Source organism: Sceloporus occidentalis, unplaced genomic scaffold (genome assembly GCF_023333645.1).
Source record: "Sceloporus occidentalis isolate IW3139 unplaced genomic scaffold, rSceOcc1.0.p SCAF_5, whole genome shotgun sequence".
Taxonomy (NCBI): domain Eukaryota; kingdom Metazoa; phylum Chordata; class Lepidosauria; order Squamata; family Phrynosomatidae; genus Sceloporus; species Sceloporus occidentalis.
The window spans coordinates 101006427-101025136 of record NW_028316985.1 but is presented as its reverse complement, the minus strand read 5'-3'; the positions used below and the strand labels follow the sequence as shown (position 1 = coordinate 101025136).

The window sequence follows — 18710 nt, the reverse complement described above, 5'->3', positions numbered from 1 at the left end:
GATATTTTAAGCGACGTATTCTTTATTTCTATAAGGAACTTTATGATGTATGTTTGTGTGTTTTATTATTGACGATGATGATGATGATGATGATGATGATGATGCTGTAGAGAGAACTTATGGCACTTTGGAGGCTCCCTGGAAGAAAGGAGTTGGCAGCAGGAGCTTGGCTAGACTTCGCTCTGCCTTTCTTCCCCAGGGAAAGCTGCCGATGCTCCAATGGCTGAGAGCAGCCGGACTTTTCCCGGGGGGCTCCCCATAGAGTCCCAGCCCCATCGAGGGAGGGGCGGTGGGCTTGGCCCAATGGCATCGCCGGCTCCCTGGAGAGCTGGCCCTGGACGGGAGCCCATCGGGAGCATCCTCACTCCAGTCCCCGGAGAGAGAGGCAAGCGCCCGGCGGCACCGGACCCGGCACAAAGGAGGAGAAGGAGGAGGAGGAGGAGGAGGAGGAGGAGGGAAAGGGTGCCAGGCTGCGGTGCCAGGGGTGGGGGGCACACCTGGAAACCCACCCCGCCAAGGGGCCACCATGATCCTGTTCTCCTCCCGCAGCGTCTTACTCTCCGTCTACTACCCCCAGATCTTCCTCATCCTCACCAGTGGAAGTTACTTGTGAGTTACTTGGAGTGTATGCCTGGAAAGGGGGGGGGGGGAAGGAGGGAGGGAGGGATTGATGCTGCTCTTTTGGAAATGGAAAGGGAGGGGGATCATAAGGAAAGCCTGGGCGATGGAGGAGACACCTGGGCAGGTGGCTTTTGCTCTGCAGAAAGCGGATCGGAAGGGGAAAGGCTGCTGTGAGAGCCTGGAGAATCCGGTTTGAGACCGGATCCTCTCCGGATTGTCTTGAAACCACCACCCCCCCCCCCCCTTCGTAAATGACTCGCCTTCCCAAGTCCTTGGCTGCTATAAATAGTCTCTGCAAGAAAAAGTCCTCCCCACCGCAGTCCAGATGCTGGCGGTTTCCCTTTGCAGCGTGACATAATTATAAGGTCCCTCCGAAGGCAAAGAGATCCAGAAGAAGGAGAAGAAGAAGAAGGAGAGGCAATGGGAAGAATCCCGATCCCCAGGCAGCCTCTCTTGGCCCCCGTTCCTTTTGAATCTCTTTTCCTGGAGCTTGCATCCATTGTTCTGGAGAAGAGAAGGCTAAGAGGTGATATGATAGCCCTGTTTAAATACTTGAAGGGGTGTCATATTGAGGAGAGAGCAAGCTTGTTTTCTGCTGCTCCAGAGAACAGGACCCAGAGCAATGGATGCAAGCTCCAGGAAAAGAGATTCCAGCTCAACATTAGGAGGAACTTCCTGACAGTCAGGGCTGAGTGTAGTGGAGTCTCCCTCCTTGGAGGTCTTTAAGCAGAGGCTGGAGGGCCATCTGTCAATGGGGATGCTTTGATGGGGAGTTCCTGCATGGCAGAAGGGGGCTGGGCTGGATGGCCATTCTGGGGGTCTCTTCCAACTCTGTGATTCCATAATCCTTCCTTGAAGGTCTTTAAGCAGAGGCTGGAGGGCCATCTGTCAATGGGGATGCTTTGACTGAGAGTTCCTGCATGGCAGAATGGGTTTGGACTGGATGGCCATTCTTGGGGTCTCTTCCAACTCTAGGATCCTATGATCCTAACTGATGTGTTTGTGTGAAGGCAGGATTCTCTTGAGTGTGCTGAGCATCATGCTAGGCAATGCTGCTGGGTCTCCCACAGTTTCTGATAATAGGAGAGGGATGGTAAAACATTTCATCAAACACTGGGAGGAGACTCAGTCATCCCATTTGCTGCACGAAGAGGAGGGGAAACTGGTGCTGCCTTTGCTTTTGTGGGAGGCTTCCTGTCAAAGGGATGTATTGGTGGCTTGTTTGGGACAGGAATGTGAACATTTGTGAGCAGATCTTGGGAAAGCCACTTGTTTGGATTACAGCCCTCAGTGGCTGCATCCACACGGCAGAAATAATCTGGTTTGACACCACTTTAGCTGCCATGGCTCAGTGCAAGAGCAGGCAAGCAGGCATTGAGCCAGAGGGGAGCGACAACAAACTACAATTCCCAAACTGCCATAGCACTCAGCCATGGCAGTCAAAGCAGGGTCAGACTGGATTATTTCTGCAGTGTGGATGCAGCCAGAATTTCCCAGCCAGCATGGGTCGAGATCCAAGTTGTCATTGTGAGCTGGGGTTGAGCTTGACTGGGCTGAGGAACACACCAAAGGCCAGATCTAGATCTCCCAACCCACCCTTTGGAGGCCCTCTGAAGAGTGGCAGAGCCTGAGGTCCGGGTGGCCAGGGGATCTGGCTTGCCTGCCTCTCTTGCCATCACATAGACACGTTGCATGTGTGTGTGTCTGTGTGGAGGGGCACGTTGGGGAGAAGGTTTGATAGCAATTTTAAAAATCAATATCCCTCCTTTCCCAGTTCTTTGTGCAGAATCCTCCCATTCAGCCTTTGGAATGGCAATGATGGATGGAGCTGGACTATAGGGAGCTGCAGTCCAAAAAACTAAGGGCCTGAACAGACAGGCCAAAATAAAGCTGCTTCTGGTCACTTTGGAGGCATGCTGTTTAAATGGCACACACATCTCATCCTTAGGACTGGAGTGTGGCTTTGGTGTGGCTTCTGGCCACTTAGGAGGCAAGTGACCCGAAGCAGCTTTATTTTGGCCTGTCTGTTCAGGCCCTTAGTTTTTTGGACTGCAGCTCCCTGTAGTCCAGCTCCATCCATCATTGCCATTCCAAAGGCTGAATGGGGGATTCTGAGAGCTGTAGTTTTAGGGACCAACTCTTACTTTGTTTGTTCCTGTGTAGTGTTGACTAGTTCATCCACTTTAACAAAGGGGGACTAATGGTTTGATTTTCTAGGTATTCAGCCAGCACCTTTCTGGATTCAGACTTTATGATGCAGTCTATGTGTGTAGAAGAGAACTGTTCGGATGTCTTCGCCGATTAAACACTGCCCCTCTAGTTACGCTTTATTCAGCTCAGCAGGCTTCATCGTAGTTTATCTGTTGAATGGATTTCACTGCAGGGAATCTGTTTCTTGTTCCCACTCAGAGAAAGGGGAGCTGAAAGGGTTTTTGGAGACATGTTTGCCTAGATATTCAGCCGTGTCACTGTCCTCACATGGCTGATGAGATCAGTGGAAACTGAAGGCACATCTCTTTAGCTGGATCATGCCCTTAGTTGGTCATGGTTAGTTCTGGTGTGGCTACTTTAACAAATGTGATCCTATATGTATTTGCTCAGAAGTAAGTTTCTGTAATGGATAAGGATTTCTAGGACTGCACAATGCATTGCCATAGCATTGCTTAAGCATGAGCTTAAAGGAGAGCTGAGCACATCCTCAAAAGTCTTCCACTGTTAGGCTTTCAAAGTGCATTATCTTATCTGCATCGTCTGAATATCTCACAGTGGAGATAGCTGTTGTTCTTGTTGTTGCTATTTCCCGTTAAACTTTATTTAAACTTCCTTCGATAACGTTTATGAGAAATGTGTTCACGTGGACAATGCACAGCATGTTATTATAGCTCCGGTCCATTGCCACTGTAGGTTGTTATACATGCAGTTTCTGCAAAGCACTTGCTTCCATTTGGAAAACCGACGCAGCTCCCAGATTTCCTCTATGTTATTTCCATGTCTAATGGAAAGTACCCTATTGAACTTGTGGTATGTGCGTATGTGTTGTGGGCAAATGTACTTTTCCTGGTTTGGTAATGGCAACCTTTGAAGCTCAAAGCTTGGCAGAACTGGTCTGCCTATTTTCTTTCTGGGGTCTATTTCTGAGGAATATTAGTATTCTGAAGGAAGTAAATGCTTCCTTACTTGCTATGTAGGAAATTCAGATCAGTTGGGTGGTTTCTTTTCTACTAGCTGTTATGTGGTCTTTTCTCATTTGCACAAGTAAACAATGCATCATATTTTAATTAAAATGACAGCAGAACATTCATTTTCCATTCTTTCCATTGACTTGTTCAAGGAAGCAACACACACACACACAACACAACACACACTGCTATAAAGAAAAACCAACAACTCAGTACAGAAAGAACCTTTTTAAATAAAATTCTTATCATGATAACAGACATTTAAATGCTGATATTATTTGATGTATAGTAATTAGGATGCATTCATAAGAAAGCTCTACTCACAGTTGTTGTATTTATGCCTTGCTGTTTATTTTTGCCTTGCTATTCTAAAACATCCCTCAGCAGCACTGGTTTATAGAATAATACAAGCAGAATCCCAGAACTGAAATCCAAAACCTTTTTTTGGGGGGGTAACAAATGTATATACATGGCTATTGTGAAGATTTTTGGAAAGATGGAAGGCACGAGGAATTGTGCCTGTTTGTGTATATACAGCAGTACTCTTTTCATATGTATGTATGCATGCATGGGTGTAATATATACGGTCGGTATGCACAGCACTCATGTTCTGCGCCTAATATTACTCAGAGTTAGGTATGTTTAAACCAACGTGGTTTGGGATGGTTAACACTATATTTTGCACCATCATAGTGCACTATGATATTAATGTATTTTCAACTTTTCCAGCAGTCTGAGGAACAGGCTCTGAACCAGGAGCAATGGGTTTGATTTCCTTTCTGAGCTCTAATATGGCTGTGACTTCTGGGTTTGTTTGTTTGTTTTGTTTTGTTTTTTATTGAGATGAAAAAGTTGGCTGGAAAGTGTTGGGTTGCCATTATTGATTTGTTTGTCAACGTATGTGGTGTTAATAATAATAATAATAATAATAATAGGTGGGGATTGGAAAACAAGTGCCTGCCCTGAGGAGGTTATAATCCAGATTCTGACAGTGAGGAAGACTACTGAGCAATCCAGGTCCTCTCATGAAAAGAGAGAAAACAGAAAGACAAAGTTATAGAAGTTATAGGAGCTGATTGCAGTTACCTATAGTTAGGGTTTTTTAAAAAAACACTGTTTTTATCCTTTTGTTTATGTAGCGGCAAAAATCCTTGTGATGAACAGTAGACACAATCCAAATGGCAGTGTCAGCAGCCAGTGAACCATTATTGCCAGTCAGTTGTGAAAGTATTTTTCGAAATGTATTAACTCAATGCAATTTTGCAGAGGTCTCTCTTTTTGTTGTTGTTGTTGATTTTGCACTCTTTGGTCATGGAGCTCCCTAGCAGTAGGCAAAGAGGGATTTCATCAATATCTTAAAGGCACCAGATACTCCCTGATCTTGAAAATACATTATATTTCAAAGGAAGGAACTGGCAAAACCACTTCTGAGTGTTTCCTGACTAGGAAAACCCTATGAAATCCATGGGTCACTATAAGTCAACAGGCAGATTGAAGGCGCGCACGCACACACACACACACACACACACACACACACACCCCAAAAGGATAACATGATATGTATGTCTTCATCTCTCTTTAAAAGAACGGTATTGAAGAAACAACAGTTTTCATGTAGTGCTTTTCATATTGTTGCTTTTAAATATATATATTTAAACATTTCAAGGAACTTTTATAGCAGAGACAACAGGAGAGTGTTTAAGGGGGCATGTTTAGTCCATATAAATGCTGGGCAAGTCTATTAATGATGCCCCTTGTGAACTGACTATAGGACCTTGAATATATTCAACCTGTCCCTGGTTGTTGTTATGATGTAGTCCCAAGTATGATGTTATTTCAATTGCAGGGAACCATCAGTCAGAGTAGGCAATCCACTGTGATTTTCTTCACAAGGTAATAGCTTAGGGTGAATACTAGGACTCCTGGTAACTTTCCTTGAGAACCACTGCTTTAGGTTCGATTGTAGGGGTTGGCATGGTTGGGCATGTGCTATGCCAAAAGTCTAGCAAAGGCTACTTGAGGCTAGTCCTACCATTAGGCAGAGAGAGGTAGCAAGTCTGGGGTGTCATGAAAGAGCAGCAAATAATCAGCTATTTAATTTGTTACTATTTTATTTTTAATGTGAAGTTGAAGGCTTTCATGGCCAGCATCCATAGTTTTTTGTGGGTTTTTCGGGCTCTGTGGCCATGTTCTAGAAGGAACATCAGGAATAAACTCTTCTGGATAGGATCCTAAAGTGTTGGATAGGATAAAGTGCAAAGCTATAACTCTGAACACTAATATGAGGATAGTCAAGCCATTGTATTCCCAATCACCATGTATGGATGTGAGAGCTGGACAGTGAAGAAAGCTGATAGAAAAGAAATCAACTCACTTGAGATGTGGTGCTGGAAAAGAGTGCTGAGGATACCATGAACAGCCAAGAAGACGAACCAGTGGGTTCTAGAACAGGTCAGGCCTGAAATCTCTCTGGAAGCCAAGATGACTAAATTGAGGCTGTTGTACTTTGGCATATCATGAGAAAAAATTAGCAACCTCTGCTAATTTGGTGTCTTCTGCAAATTTGGTAAGCATTCTTTCTATTGCATCATCCAAGTCATTGATAAAGATGTTGAATAGCACTGGCCCAGGAGAGAACCCTGTGGCACTCCATTAGTCACTTCTTTCCAAGATGAAGAGGAGCCACTGGTGAGCATCCTTTGAATTTGGTCAGTCAACCAATTACAAATTAACCTAACAATAGCATTGTCTAGCCAACATTTTACTAGCTTGTTTGCAAGGATATCATGGGGGCTCTTGTCAAAGGCTTTACTGAAATCAAGGTATTAGAGATCCACAGCATCCCCTTCATCTACCAAGCTTGTAACTCTATCCAGAGAGAGAGAAAGAAAAGATTAGTCTGGCATGACTTGTTTGGAAAAATCCATGTTGACTTTTTGTGATCATACAAAAAGTCAACATGGATTTTTCCAAACAAGTCATGCCAGACTAATCTTTTCTTTGTGATCATCCAACTTCCTTTCCTAATTATTCCTAAAATAGAATTTGCATTTTCTCCAGCTAATGCCACACCTGCATTTTGCTCCACCACAAGCAAGATCCCTTTCTTAGTCACTCACCTCACTCAGATCCTATGAGAATCTATGTCAAGTTAGAAGGTTTTTGGGACTTCCGGGTTGGGAGCGGCAGCCCGACGGATGTGTTTTCAGGAGTCTCTGAAAACAGCCTCCACAGAGGCATCTTCTCCTCCGTTTTTTCCAACACGGAGAGAGAAAAACTTTAGGCATGGCATTGCCTAAATGAAGAAGCTCTGCTAGTGCCAGCGTTGCCTGCTCCAACCTCTTCCTAATGGGAGGGACTGGAAGTGGGCAAAAGACAAAGAGCATCGCTGTCTCTGTGGGAAGCCTTAAGGCACAAGAGTTGCCCCCAATTTTTAACTAAAGAAGAAGTGGAAGAACTTAAGAACATAGATATAAAAGCCTCCAGTGACTGAAGAGACAAGATATCTTCAGTTAAGACTTCACAACGAGGAGAGATAGAGCCAAAGAAATGGCATGGGCGTGAGTAACCTACTTTAAAAGAGACGGAATATCCACCTCCGTTAACTTCATTTTGCCAATTTGACATTTAATTAGGAGGTTGGGATAAGAGGAATGGACTGTTTGTCTAAATTTAAACAAATAAAATTTAGTGAATAAGAATAAGAGCTCTCAAAGACTGGGGGAAAAAAAAACAAACAAACTAAAGCTTGCTTGAAGGGAGTAGCACAGCTGCGAGAGATTTTCATCCAAACAGCTGAGAGCAATCAACTGTATTGAAGGGGAGCAGAGATTGAAAGTATGGGCTAAGGCTGAGAAAGAGACTCAAGGAAGCAGGAGGACGGCGAGGAGAAACTTGGAGGACTTGCACCTTTAGAGCTTTCTTCTTTCTTTGAGAGCCTGGAGGACAACTAGGAGAAACTCGGAGGACTTGCACCTTTGGGTGGGGTCTATTTGACTCTGCCTACTGCAAGAGGAATTGGTGAATCCCTTTCCCAAAGGAAAAAAGAACTGGGACGCTTACTTTGACAAGAATTAAGTCATCCAGATATATATATAAAGCTACCTCTCTTTTTTCCTTTCTTCTTTCTTTGAGAGCTTGGAGGACGGCTAGGAGAAGATTGGAGGACTTGCATTTTTGGGTGGGGTCTATTTGACTCTACCTACTGCAAGAGGAATTGGTGAATCCCTTTCCCAAAGGAAAAAGAACTGGGACGCTTACTCTGACAAGAACTGAGCCATCCAGATATATATATAAAGCTACCTTTTTCTTTTCTTCTTTCTTTGAGAGCTTAGAGGACTGTTGGGAGAAACTTGGAGGATTTGCACTTTCAGCTGGGGCTTATTTCATCTTACCTATTGTCGGAGGGCGGCTAGGAGAAGCTTGGAGGACTTGCATCTTTAGAGCTTGGAGGACGGCTGGGAGAGGCTTGGAGGACTTGCATCCTTAGAACTTGGAGGACAGCTAGGAGAAGCTTGGAGGACTTGCACTTCTAGGTGGGGTCAATTTGACTCTACCTACTGCAAGAGGAATTGGTGAATTCCTTTCCCAAAGGAAAAAGAACTGGGACGCTTACTCTGACAAGAACTGAGCCATCCAGATATATATATAAAGCTACCTTTTTCTTTTCTTCTTTCTTTGAGAGCTTGGAGGACTGTTGGGAAAAACTTGGAGGATTTGCACTTTCAGCTGGGGCTTATTTCATCTTACCTATTGTCGGAGGGCAGCTAGGAGAAGCTTGGAGGACTTGCATCTTTAGAGCTTGGAGGACGGCTGGGAGAGGCTTGGAGGACTTGCATCCTTAGAACTTGGAAGACAGCTAGGAGAAGCTTGGAGGACTTGCACCTTTAGGTGGGGTCAATTTGACTCTACCTACTGCAAGAGGAATTGGTGAATTCCTTTCCCAAAGGAAAAAGAACTGAGACGCTTACTTTGACAAGAATTAAGTCATCCTGATATATATATAAAGCTACCTTTTTTCCTTTCTTCGAGAGCTTGGAGGACGGCTAGGAGAAGCTTGGAGGACTTGCACCTTCAGCTGGGGCTTATTTCACTTTACGTATTGTCGGAGGACGGCTAGGAGAAGCTTGGAGGACTTGCATCTTTAGAGCTTGGAGGACAGTTAGGAGAAGCTTGGAGGACTTGCATTTTTAGGTGGGGTCTATTTGACTCTACCTACTGCAAGAGGAATTGGTGAATCCCTTTCCCAAAGGAAAAAGAACTGGAACGCCTACTCTGACAAGAACTAAGCCATTCAGATATATACATAAAGGTACCTTTTTTTTTTTTTTCTTTTCTTCTTTCTTTGAGAGCTTGGAGGACAGCTAGGAGAAGCTTGGAAGACTTGCACCTTCAGGTGGGATCTATTCGACTCTACCTACTGCAAGAGGAATTGGTGAATCCCTTTCCCAAAGGGAAAAGAACTGGGACACTTACTCTGACAAGAACTAAGCCATTTAGATATATATACAAACCTACCTTTTTTCTTTTTTTTTTTTTCCTCCTTTCTTCTTTCTTTGAGAACTTTGGGACGCCTTCTTTCTTTGAGAACTGGGACGCCTTCTCTGACAAGAATTAAGCCATCCATATATATATATATATATATACATATATATATATAAAGCTATCTTTTTTCCTTGCTTCCTTCTTTGAGAGCTTGGAGGACATCTGGGAGAAGCTTGGAGGACTTGTACTTTCAGGAAACTCCTACAAGGTTTTTAGCAGAGAAAGACCCAAGGAGACAGCGGGGAAAGCGGAGGCCAAAGCAGCGGAGGACCCAAGAAGACAGTGGAGAAAGGCCCAAGGAGACAGTGGAGAAAGACTCAAGGAGACAGCAGAGAAGGATCCAAAGAGACAGCGGGAAAAGCGGAGGCTAAAGCAGAGAAGAACCCAAGGAGACAGCGGAGAAAGATCCAGGGAGAGAGTGGAGAAGGACTCAAGGAGACAGCGGGGAAAGCAGAGGCCAAAGCAGCGGAGGACCCAAATAGACAGCGGAGAAGGACCCAAGGAGACAGCAGGGAAAGCGGAGGCCAAAGCAGCGGAGGACCCAAGGAGACAGCGGAGAAAAACCCAAGGAGAGAGCAGGGAAACCGGAGGCCAAAGCAGCAGAAGACCCAAGGAGACAGCGGAGAAAGACCCAAGGAGAGAGCGGGGAAAGCGGAGGCCAAAGCAGCGGAGGACCCAAGGAGACAGCGGAGAAAGCCCCAAGGAGAAAGCGGGAAAAGCGGAGGCCAAAGCAGCGGAGGACCCAAGGAGACAGCGGAGAAAAACCCAAGGAGAGAGCAGGGAAACCGGAGGCCAAAGCAGCAGAAGACCCAAGGAGACAGCGGAGAAAGACCCAAGGAGAGAGCTGGGAAAGCGGAGGCCAAAGCAGCGGAGGACCCAAGGAGACAGCGGAGAAGGACCCAAGGAGACAGCGGGGAAAGCGGAGGCCAAAGCAGCGGAGGACCCAAGGAGACAGCGGAGAAAAACCCAAGGAGAAAGCAGGGAAACCGGAGGCCAAAGCAGCAGAAGACCCAAGGAGACAGCGGAGAAAGCCCCAAGGAGAAAGCGGGAAAAGCGGAGGCCAAAGCAGCGGAGGACCCAAGGAGACAGCGGAGAAAGACCCAAGGAGAGAGCGGGGAAAGCGGAGGCCAAAGCAGCAGAGGACCCAAAGAGGCAACGGAGAAAGACCCAAGGAGAGAGCGGGGAAAGCAGAGGCCAAAGCAGCGGAGGACCCAAGGAGACAGCAGAGCAACCCCCAAGGAGAAAGCGGGGAAAGCGGAGGCCGAAACAGCGGAGGACCCAAGGAGACAGCGGAGAAAGATCTAAGGAGACAGCGGGGAAGGTTAAAGTAGCGGAGAAAGACTTAAGGTCAAAGAAGCGGAAAGACGGTCGGTCTCCTAAGGAGACGGTCGAGAAGGAAAGACTAAAGTAGTGGAGAAGATCTAAGGAAATAACGGTCAAAGCGAAGGCCAAAGCAGGGGATTAATAATGCATACAAGGAAAGCAAAGCAAGATCCAGCCTTCCAGAGAAGACCATCACTGGAAACACACTCTAAACAACCAGACCAGACGACCATGTTTGAAGAACTAAAAGAAATGTATCTAGAAATGAAGGAAGATATCAAAGCAACACAAAGGGACATAGCAGCAATGAGAAAAGAAATCAAACAAGAAATAAGGCAGGAAATAAGATCAGAATTGAAGGATATGAAGGAAACTTTAAGTAAGGCAATGGAGGACATCAAAAAGATGGAAAAAAACATGGGAACAATTGAAGATAAAACCGACAAAATTAACAGAAAAGTGAGAGATATTGAAATAAATTATGAGAAAGATTTAGATGAAAGAGCAATACAAGATTTAAAACAAAGAGAAAACTGCATCAAAATACGAGGATTGAAGGAAAAAGAAAATGAAGATTTATACGAATATTTGACTCCTCATTTAGCCGAATATATGGGAGCTGATTTGGATCAATTTCAGTGGGAAATAAGTAAAATGTTTAGGATCAATTCAAAGGTGGCAAAGCAAAGAAAATTGCCTAGGGATATAATTATCTACTTCACAAGGAAAAAAACTAGAGATGAATTTATTCTTTTGAGTTACGAAGACAAATTTGAAGTAGAGGGAGAAGAATTGATTGTCTTTAAAGACATACCTGTCAGAATCCTTAAAAAAAAGAATGGAATACAAGCCACTTACAAATCTTTTAAAAAGAAACAACATAAATTACAGATGGGAACGGCTAGAAGGAATCTCTTTTAGATTTAAATCAGAACAATTTAGAATTAACTCAGTGATGAAAATGAAGGATTTTATTAGGAAAAATCGTGAAATTTTGGAAAAAAGATCAACAGAAGTGGAAGAGGAGGAAAACAAAGAAGAGGAAGAAAAGGGAGAGAAAAAGGAAAAAGAGGATCAAGAGGGTCAAGAGGGTCAAAAAGGCCTAGAGGAAAACATAACAAAGTAAAACAAAATATAAAATGCAGAAAATTAAAATATTATCCTGGAATGTGAGGGGAATGAATTCCCCTCAAAAACGCAAAAAAGTTTTTCATTATTTAGTTAAACAAAGACTTGATGTTATTACTTTACAAGAAACTCATATTAACAAGAAAGATATTCGTTTGTTAAAAAATAATAGACTGGGAAATGAATTCATAGCAGCAAGCACCCAAAGGAAAAAAGGAGTGGTCATTTATGTTAATAATAGATTCAAAGCAAAAACCATTTTTTCAGACAATGATGGAAGATATATTGGCATTGAAGTTGAGTTTTTAGAAGGGAAACAACTTGTAGTGGGAATATATGCCCCATTAGATAGAAAAGATGCATTCTATGCAAAATTGAATTCAGAACTTAGAAACTGTAACTATGATAAAGTGTTAATAACGGGAGACTGGAACGGTGTAATTAATCCGGAACTGGACCGTCAATCTGAAACTAAAATTAAAAAAACACAAGGGAAACTCCCACAAGCTTTTGAGAAATTAGTGGATGAACATGCTTTGATAGACGTTTGGAGATTTAAGTACAAAGAGGCTAAGGATTTTACTTTCTTTTCAGAGAGACATAAAAGCTTATCTAGAATTGATTTCTTTATGGCCTCTAAAACACTCTGTAAAGATATAATATCTATAGACTCCCAACCTAGAACTATATCTGACCACAACCCCATTGAAATGGTGATGAATTTTAAACCAACCGAATTACTATGGAGATTGAATACCTCCCTTTTATTTAAAGAAGAAATTCTGAAAAAAGGAAAAGAAATGTTAAAACACTACTTCCAAGAGAACATAAAAGATGACATTGATATAACTGTAGTCTGGGAGGCATCCAAAGCAGTCTTAAGAGGCTTTTTTATTCAACAAAATTCAATAATAAAAAGGAGGAAAAGAGAAAGGTTGAATTTACTATACCAAAAATTACGACAGAAAGAAAAAGAACTACATGAAAACACAACGAACAAAATTGCTAAAAAGGAAATTAAGACACTTAAAAAACAAATAGAATTGGAAGAAAATGAAGAAATTCAAAATAAACTTAGATATATGAGACAAAATTTCTTTGATAAGGCAAATAAACCTGGCAGGTGGTTGGCCTATAGATTAAAAAAACAAAAAGAAAGAAACATTATAACAGAGATTAAGACCAAAGGAGGTAAAATGACAATGAATCAATCAGAAATCAAGGAAGAATTCAAAAACTACTTTACTAGTTTATATAAAAAACATCAAATATCCAAAAATAAAGTAGAGGAATTTGTAGAAAAGGCAGGCCTTACACCATTTAATGATGAGCAAAGAAATATCCTAAATGGTCAAATAACCATAGCAGAAGTAATAGAAGCAATAAAGAAAGGCAAGAAGGGAAAGACACCAGGCCCTGATGGCTTTCCAATAGAATACTACCAAAAATTTCAGGATGAAGTAATGTTACCACTTAAGATGACTTTCAATGCTATCGGGATTAAAAAATTTCCGGATTCATGGAACAATGCAAACATCACCCTGTTATTAAAAGAAAACAAAGATCTATTGGACATGAAGAGCTATCGTCCAATATCTCTTCTGAACGCAGACTACAAAATCTTTGCTGTAATCCTTGCTGAGAGATTGAAGAAAGTGTTAAATATCTGGATTTCCAAAGATCAAGCAGGCTTTTTACCGCAAAGGCAGATCAAGGATAACATCCGTGTCATCATAGATGTGATTGAATACTTCGAAAGCCACAATGAAAAGAAGTTAACACTGATCTTCACAGATTTAGAAAAGGCTTTCGATAATGTTAGTTGGGATTTTATGTTTACTATGTTAGAAAAAATTAAGGCCGGTCCAGTTTTTGTTAAGTGGATTCGGGAAATTTATAACAACCAAAAGGCAAGACTAATCATAAATCAAAGTAAAACAGCGGAATTTAGGATTGCTAGGGGCACGAGGCAGGGGTGCCCCCTATCCCCACTCCTTTTTATCTTCATCTTGGAAGCTTTATGTAATACTGTGAGAGATGAGAAGGCAATCCAAGGTGTTCAGACTAAGAAGTACGAATTTAAGCTCAGGTCATTTGCAGACGACATTGTCTTTATATTAGAAAACCCGATGAAAGGAATTAAGCCCTTGATGGATATTTTGAAAAATTTTGAGGAAATTTCCGGTTTAAAAGTGAATAAAGGGAAAACTGTAATGATAACAAAAAATATGGTAAAAAGTGAAGAACAGGAACTAATGGCTAGAAGTGGGTTGAGTATTGAAAAGGAAGTCAACTATTTAGGTATAAAAATAACAAAAAAAAATACAGATCTTTACCATAATAATTATGAAAAAACATGGGGTAAAATAAAATTGGATCCAAAGAAATGGGAAAATTTACAGTTGTCTCTTCTGGGGAAAATTTCAGTAATACAAATGAATGTACTGCCCAAATTTATGTTTTTGTTTCAAGCCATACCTGTTCTTCACTCTCTCAAACCTCTCAAAAACTGGCAATCAGATATCTTAAAATTTGTTTGGAGTGGGAAGAGGGCAAGGATTAATCAAAAAATTTTATGTGATTGTAAGATCAGGGGGGGACTAGGTCTACCCAACCTGAAATTGTATTATTTTGCATCAGTACTAAATTGGCTTTCTACCTGGGTATTATTAAATGACGATAAACTTCTAGCACTTGAAGGTGTAGACATGAGATATGGGTGGCATGGATATATTTTTTACGGGAAAGATAAGTTACATAAAGAATTTAAGAATCATATTGTCAAAAAAGCTTTATTCTTTGTATGGGAAAAACTTAAAACAAGATTATGTAGAAATATTCCACAATGGTGCTCACCCCATGAAGCCTTTTTTAGTAAAGAAGGCATTGCAAAGCTCAAGTGGCTAAGATACTCAGACCTATTGTCAGATACGGTAGAGGGCGAAGTAAAAATAAAATCTCAGGCAGAACTTAAGGAAGCTGGTATAATATGCCACTGGTACCTATATAGACAACTATATGAAAGATGGAAAATTGACAAAAAATTAAATGGGATAGAAAACCAAAAAACTCAGTGGGAAGAAATTACATTAAAGGGGAAAATGAAATTGATTTCCAGATATTATAAGATGTTACAAGAATGGGATACAGAGGAGGAAATAATAAGACATTCTATGGTAAAGTGGGCGCAAAATGTAGGCCATAATTTGGATTATGAAGAGTGGGTCAAAGTTTGGACAAAGAGCCTAAAAAACACGACTTCGCAGGAACTAAGAGAAAATGTCTACAAAATGATATACAGGTGGCACTTATCCCCTAAAAAACTATCCTATATGTATAAAAATACAAATCCCATTTGTTGGAAGTGCCAGGAAAAAATTGGATCATTTTTCCATTTGTGGTGGTCATGCAAAATAGCAAAGCAGTTTTGGGTTAATATCCATAAATGTCTAAAAATAGATATGAAAATCCAAATTCCCTTCAAACCAGAGGTCTTTTTGTTAGGCATGATAAGTAATGATCTTATTAAGCAAAATGGTAGATTTTTATTCTATGCTTTAACATGTGCAAGAATAATCTACGCAAAGCTTTGGAAAAATTCAAAGGCACCGTCAACTGAACAATGGCTAATCAAGCTATACGAGATGGCTGAAATGGACAAATTAACATGTTGGATGAAAGACAAAACAGAAGATCATGTTCTCCAATATTGGGACAATTTCCATCAATTTTTAAAGAATAAATGGAAAAGCATCTTATGAACTGGAAGAGTTACTTGGCAGTTATATCAATTAAGTTAGAAAAAGAGAAAATGGAAGGACTGGAAATTATGTCTCTTTGAAAACAATTGTCTTGTTGTTGTTGTTTTTACCCTATGTTACTCCTTAAAAAGAGACTAAGGAGAATTATGTATATACCTGATTTAGACAGTCTAAGCATGATTTGGAAAAAGAGAACCAAAAAAAAAAAAAGGTATACTCAAAGTAATGTAAAAAAGTAGTTAGGTTTAGAAGATTGTAAGCAAAGGGGAATTTCATTAATTTGGTAATTGCTACTTAATATTTGTACTCATCAGTACAAATTAAGGAAGACAATAATAGGTGAAAGAAACAATTTAAAAACTTTTCTTTTAAGATTAACAAGAGATATATCATTTATTGAGTAAGTCATAGGAGGTTGGAAGAATCATAAAAATGAAGAAGGTTCATTTTCTTGTTATGTCCAGGAATAGAAGGTACAGAAACAGGTTTTATGTTATGATAACTGGAAAATGTATTGATAATGTATTTAACTTTCGCCAATACTATGTAACCTATAAAAATTACAAATTAAAAAAAAAAAAAAAAAAAAAAAAAAAAGAAGGTTTTTGGGTATTTTCCCTCTTAGTTATATTGGCCCAAATGCCAGGCACAAGATACCATCTAGTCTTGGAAGTTAAGTGGGGTTAGGCCTGCTTAGTACCAGAGTAAAGATTGCCAATGAACACCAGCTGCTGTAGGCTGTGTTTCAGAGGAAGGTAATGGCAAACCACCTCCGAGTATTCCCTGCCTAAGAAAATGGTGTGAAATTCATAGAGCTGCCATAAGTCAACAGGTGACTTGGACACCTTATACCTCCAAGCATCACTGTCTTTCCTATATTGAATGGAAGCTGATATAATAATGCACTTTCCTCCTTTTAGGGGAAATTCCTCTGGAGCTATTTGCAATCCCCTTTTGATTTTACCACCATGAATAATTTGGTGTCATCAAGAATCTTGGCCACTTCACCAATCCTTGGGGGGGGGGGTCCCACTTTCAAAGATGTAGTGTCTAGCTGTTGAGTGTGTTTCTCGAGGGAGGAATCTGTTTGCCCATTTAATTTTCTGTGTCTACTATAAAATAATACTTCGCTATAGAACAGAGCTGAAGCTGGGAAATGTTTCAGTAAAAAATGACTTTTGAGGTGAGGTGAGGTGAGGTTTATAGCATGTAAAGATGTGGCTGACATACTTACCGTAACTCATCAGCTGATGTTGTAAGTCTTCCACAGGTGAACCAAGATGTGGATGCCAACCATAAACCTTTGTTTCCATTTTTTTCCTCTGAAAATGTGTCCAACTTGTCTAAAGTCTGAAGGCTCCATCACTTGGACTGCTTCATTTATTTCTAGCTGTGTAAGGGAAAGCATGAAATGTAAATGTGTGGGCAGCAATCACACATGCCTAGGGAAGCAAGAATATACCCATAACACACAAGATGCTACTGTGTGTGTCCTTCTGTATGAGAATCCAGAGCTTACTTTGGGGCACTTCTGAAACTCCAGCTTCAGAGACTGGTGAGACATATACTCTGATTCAGCGTACAGTCTGTCTTGTTCTCCAGTTATCCATATTCTGGAAGACTGAAAGTGAATCCCTGTCTCCTCTTTCTTGCAGATTATGGAAAACAATCACAAAAGTAATAAATAAAGTACAAAAATGACTTGTTGTTTAATATATAGCTGTCACCCAAATGAGGAGAGGAATTTCCAATTAAATAAAAAGATGGTGGCTCCCTTGTGAAGTGGAACAGGAAATCCACTCAGGGTTTTAGTGTGAACTATAAAGGAACTGTCTTGGCTGTTGAAATTATTTTGGGGTTGGGCTTCAGCATCCTGGATGCTATGGTAACTTTATTAATGGAAAGCAGGAGGGCATGAGATGTACCGCTGTCAGATAAGGAGTCTATTTCTTACATCTTTAGAAATAAGAATACTGATGCTTATAGCAGAATCTCACATTAGTGGGCCAACTGATGACTCAGCCCTTGACAGTAGTGGATGGAGCCACATTTGGTGTGGAGGAGGATGGGTAAAGGTGTCATTGTTGAGATGAAGCTGAAAGGAAGATACTTGTCTGGAACATTCTTTTCACTGATGTATTTTGCATTTTTAAACATGCCAAGGAAAGGGACTGGAAAGGGAAAGGAAGCAGCAGGGAGGAAATGCTCAAACAAATTTACTGATCATGATCCAACCCAAAGTAAGCACTTTCAAGTCTTATTGATTTCTGTCACATTTCATTAGCCAGGTTCTGCTGAAATAAAATCTACAAACAGCATCGTTGACTCCATCACACTTTTCATTATTTTGATAGCTGTCCTACTTTTCAGCCCAGAAGGGCCCTTGCCATGAAGTCTTAAACAGTTAAGGAGATATTCCTCCTCCTATGCCAAGGCATGCCAGTGTCCCACAGCTGCTGCTTCTTGGAAGAAGAGGTGCAGGGGCATGAAATGTTTTCTCTCCTTGCAGTTTCCCTACCTCCAAATGACAGCAGGTATCTGGCATAACATGGGTGCAGGCTTTCTTGGATAGTTTAAAATGTAGGACATCTGATGGAAGAAAAGATACTAGTAATCATAATAAGAAAAGGCCTAAATTATAATGCTACCATGCATATTTATATAGAAACTTCCAGCAAATATTAAATGGCAAAGGGGAGAAAACTCAAATAGAGGTGGGTAATATATTTACCCTTGACAAAGCCTGGTTGGTGGAGAGGTTTATGTGGTCAACCTGGCAGTTTGGTGCTTCTGTTGACCCCTGCTCAGAAGGCTCCAGCAGAGAGTGTGTTGACCTTGGAGATTGGAGGGCTCACTTCAAAGTCTGGACTTACTGCCAAGTTGCTCTTCTCAGCTTCTGTTCCCTATTGATTCTAAGGGTTTGGGCAAACCTCAAGTTCCATTCCCTCCCTTCATGCTGGAGCTTCTGATGTCAGTTTATTAAACTCTCCTGGGCACCAGATAATTGGCCAAACCAGCTGGCAAACACACCACAGAGAAGTCCGTCTCCTCGGTGTGGCATGGTAAATACTGAGGCCCAGGCTTGCACCTTGAGAGCAAGACCCCCAGGGTGATTCCCCAAAGGCAGGCAGCTGTGCTGATCCCTCTTCCTTGC

At 41.5% G+C, this 18710-nt stretch overlaps 1 protein-coding gene across 3 annotated transcripts in view; it reads left to right on the top strand.

The window, feature by feature from the left end:
* WNT7B (Wnt family member 7B) overlaps positions 1 to 18710 on the top strand; it is a 148048-nt gene that overhangs the window by 9741 nt on the left and 119597 nt on the right. For 2 of the 3 annotated variants that reach the window (XM_089524900.1, XM_089524897.1), the window contains exon 1: positions 488 to 609. The exons of the other annotated variant lie outside the window; for it this stretch is intronic. In XM_089524900.1, coding sequence (XP_089381026.1) covers positions 527 to 609 — 83 coding nt within the window. In that variant the 5' untranslated portion in view covers positions 488 to 526. Of the gene's footprint in view, positions 1 to 487; positions 610 to 18710 lie in introns of those variants that run through there. 3 annotated transcript variants of the gene reach the window in all.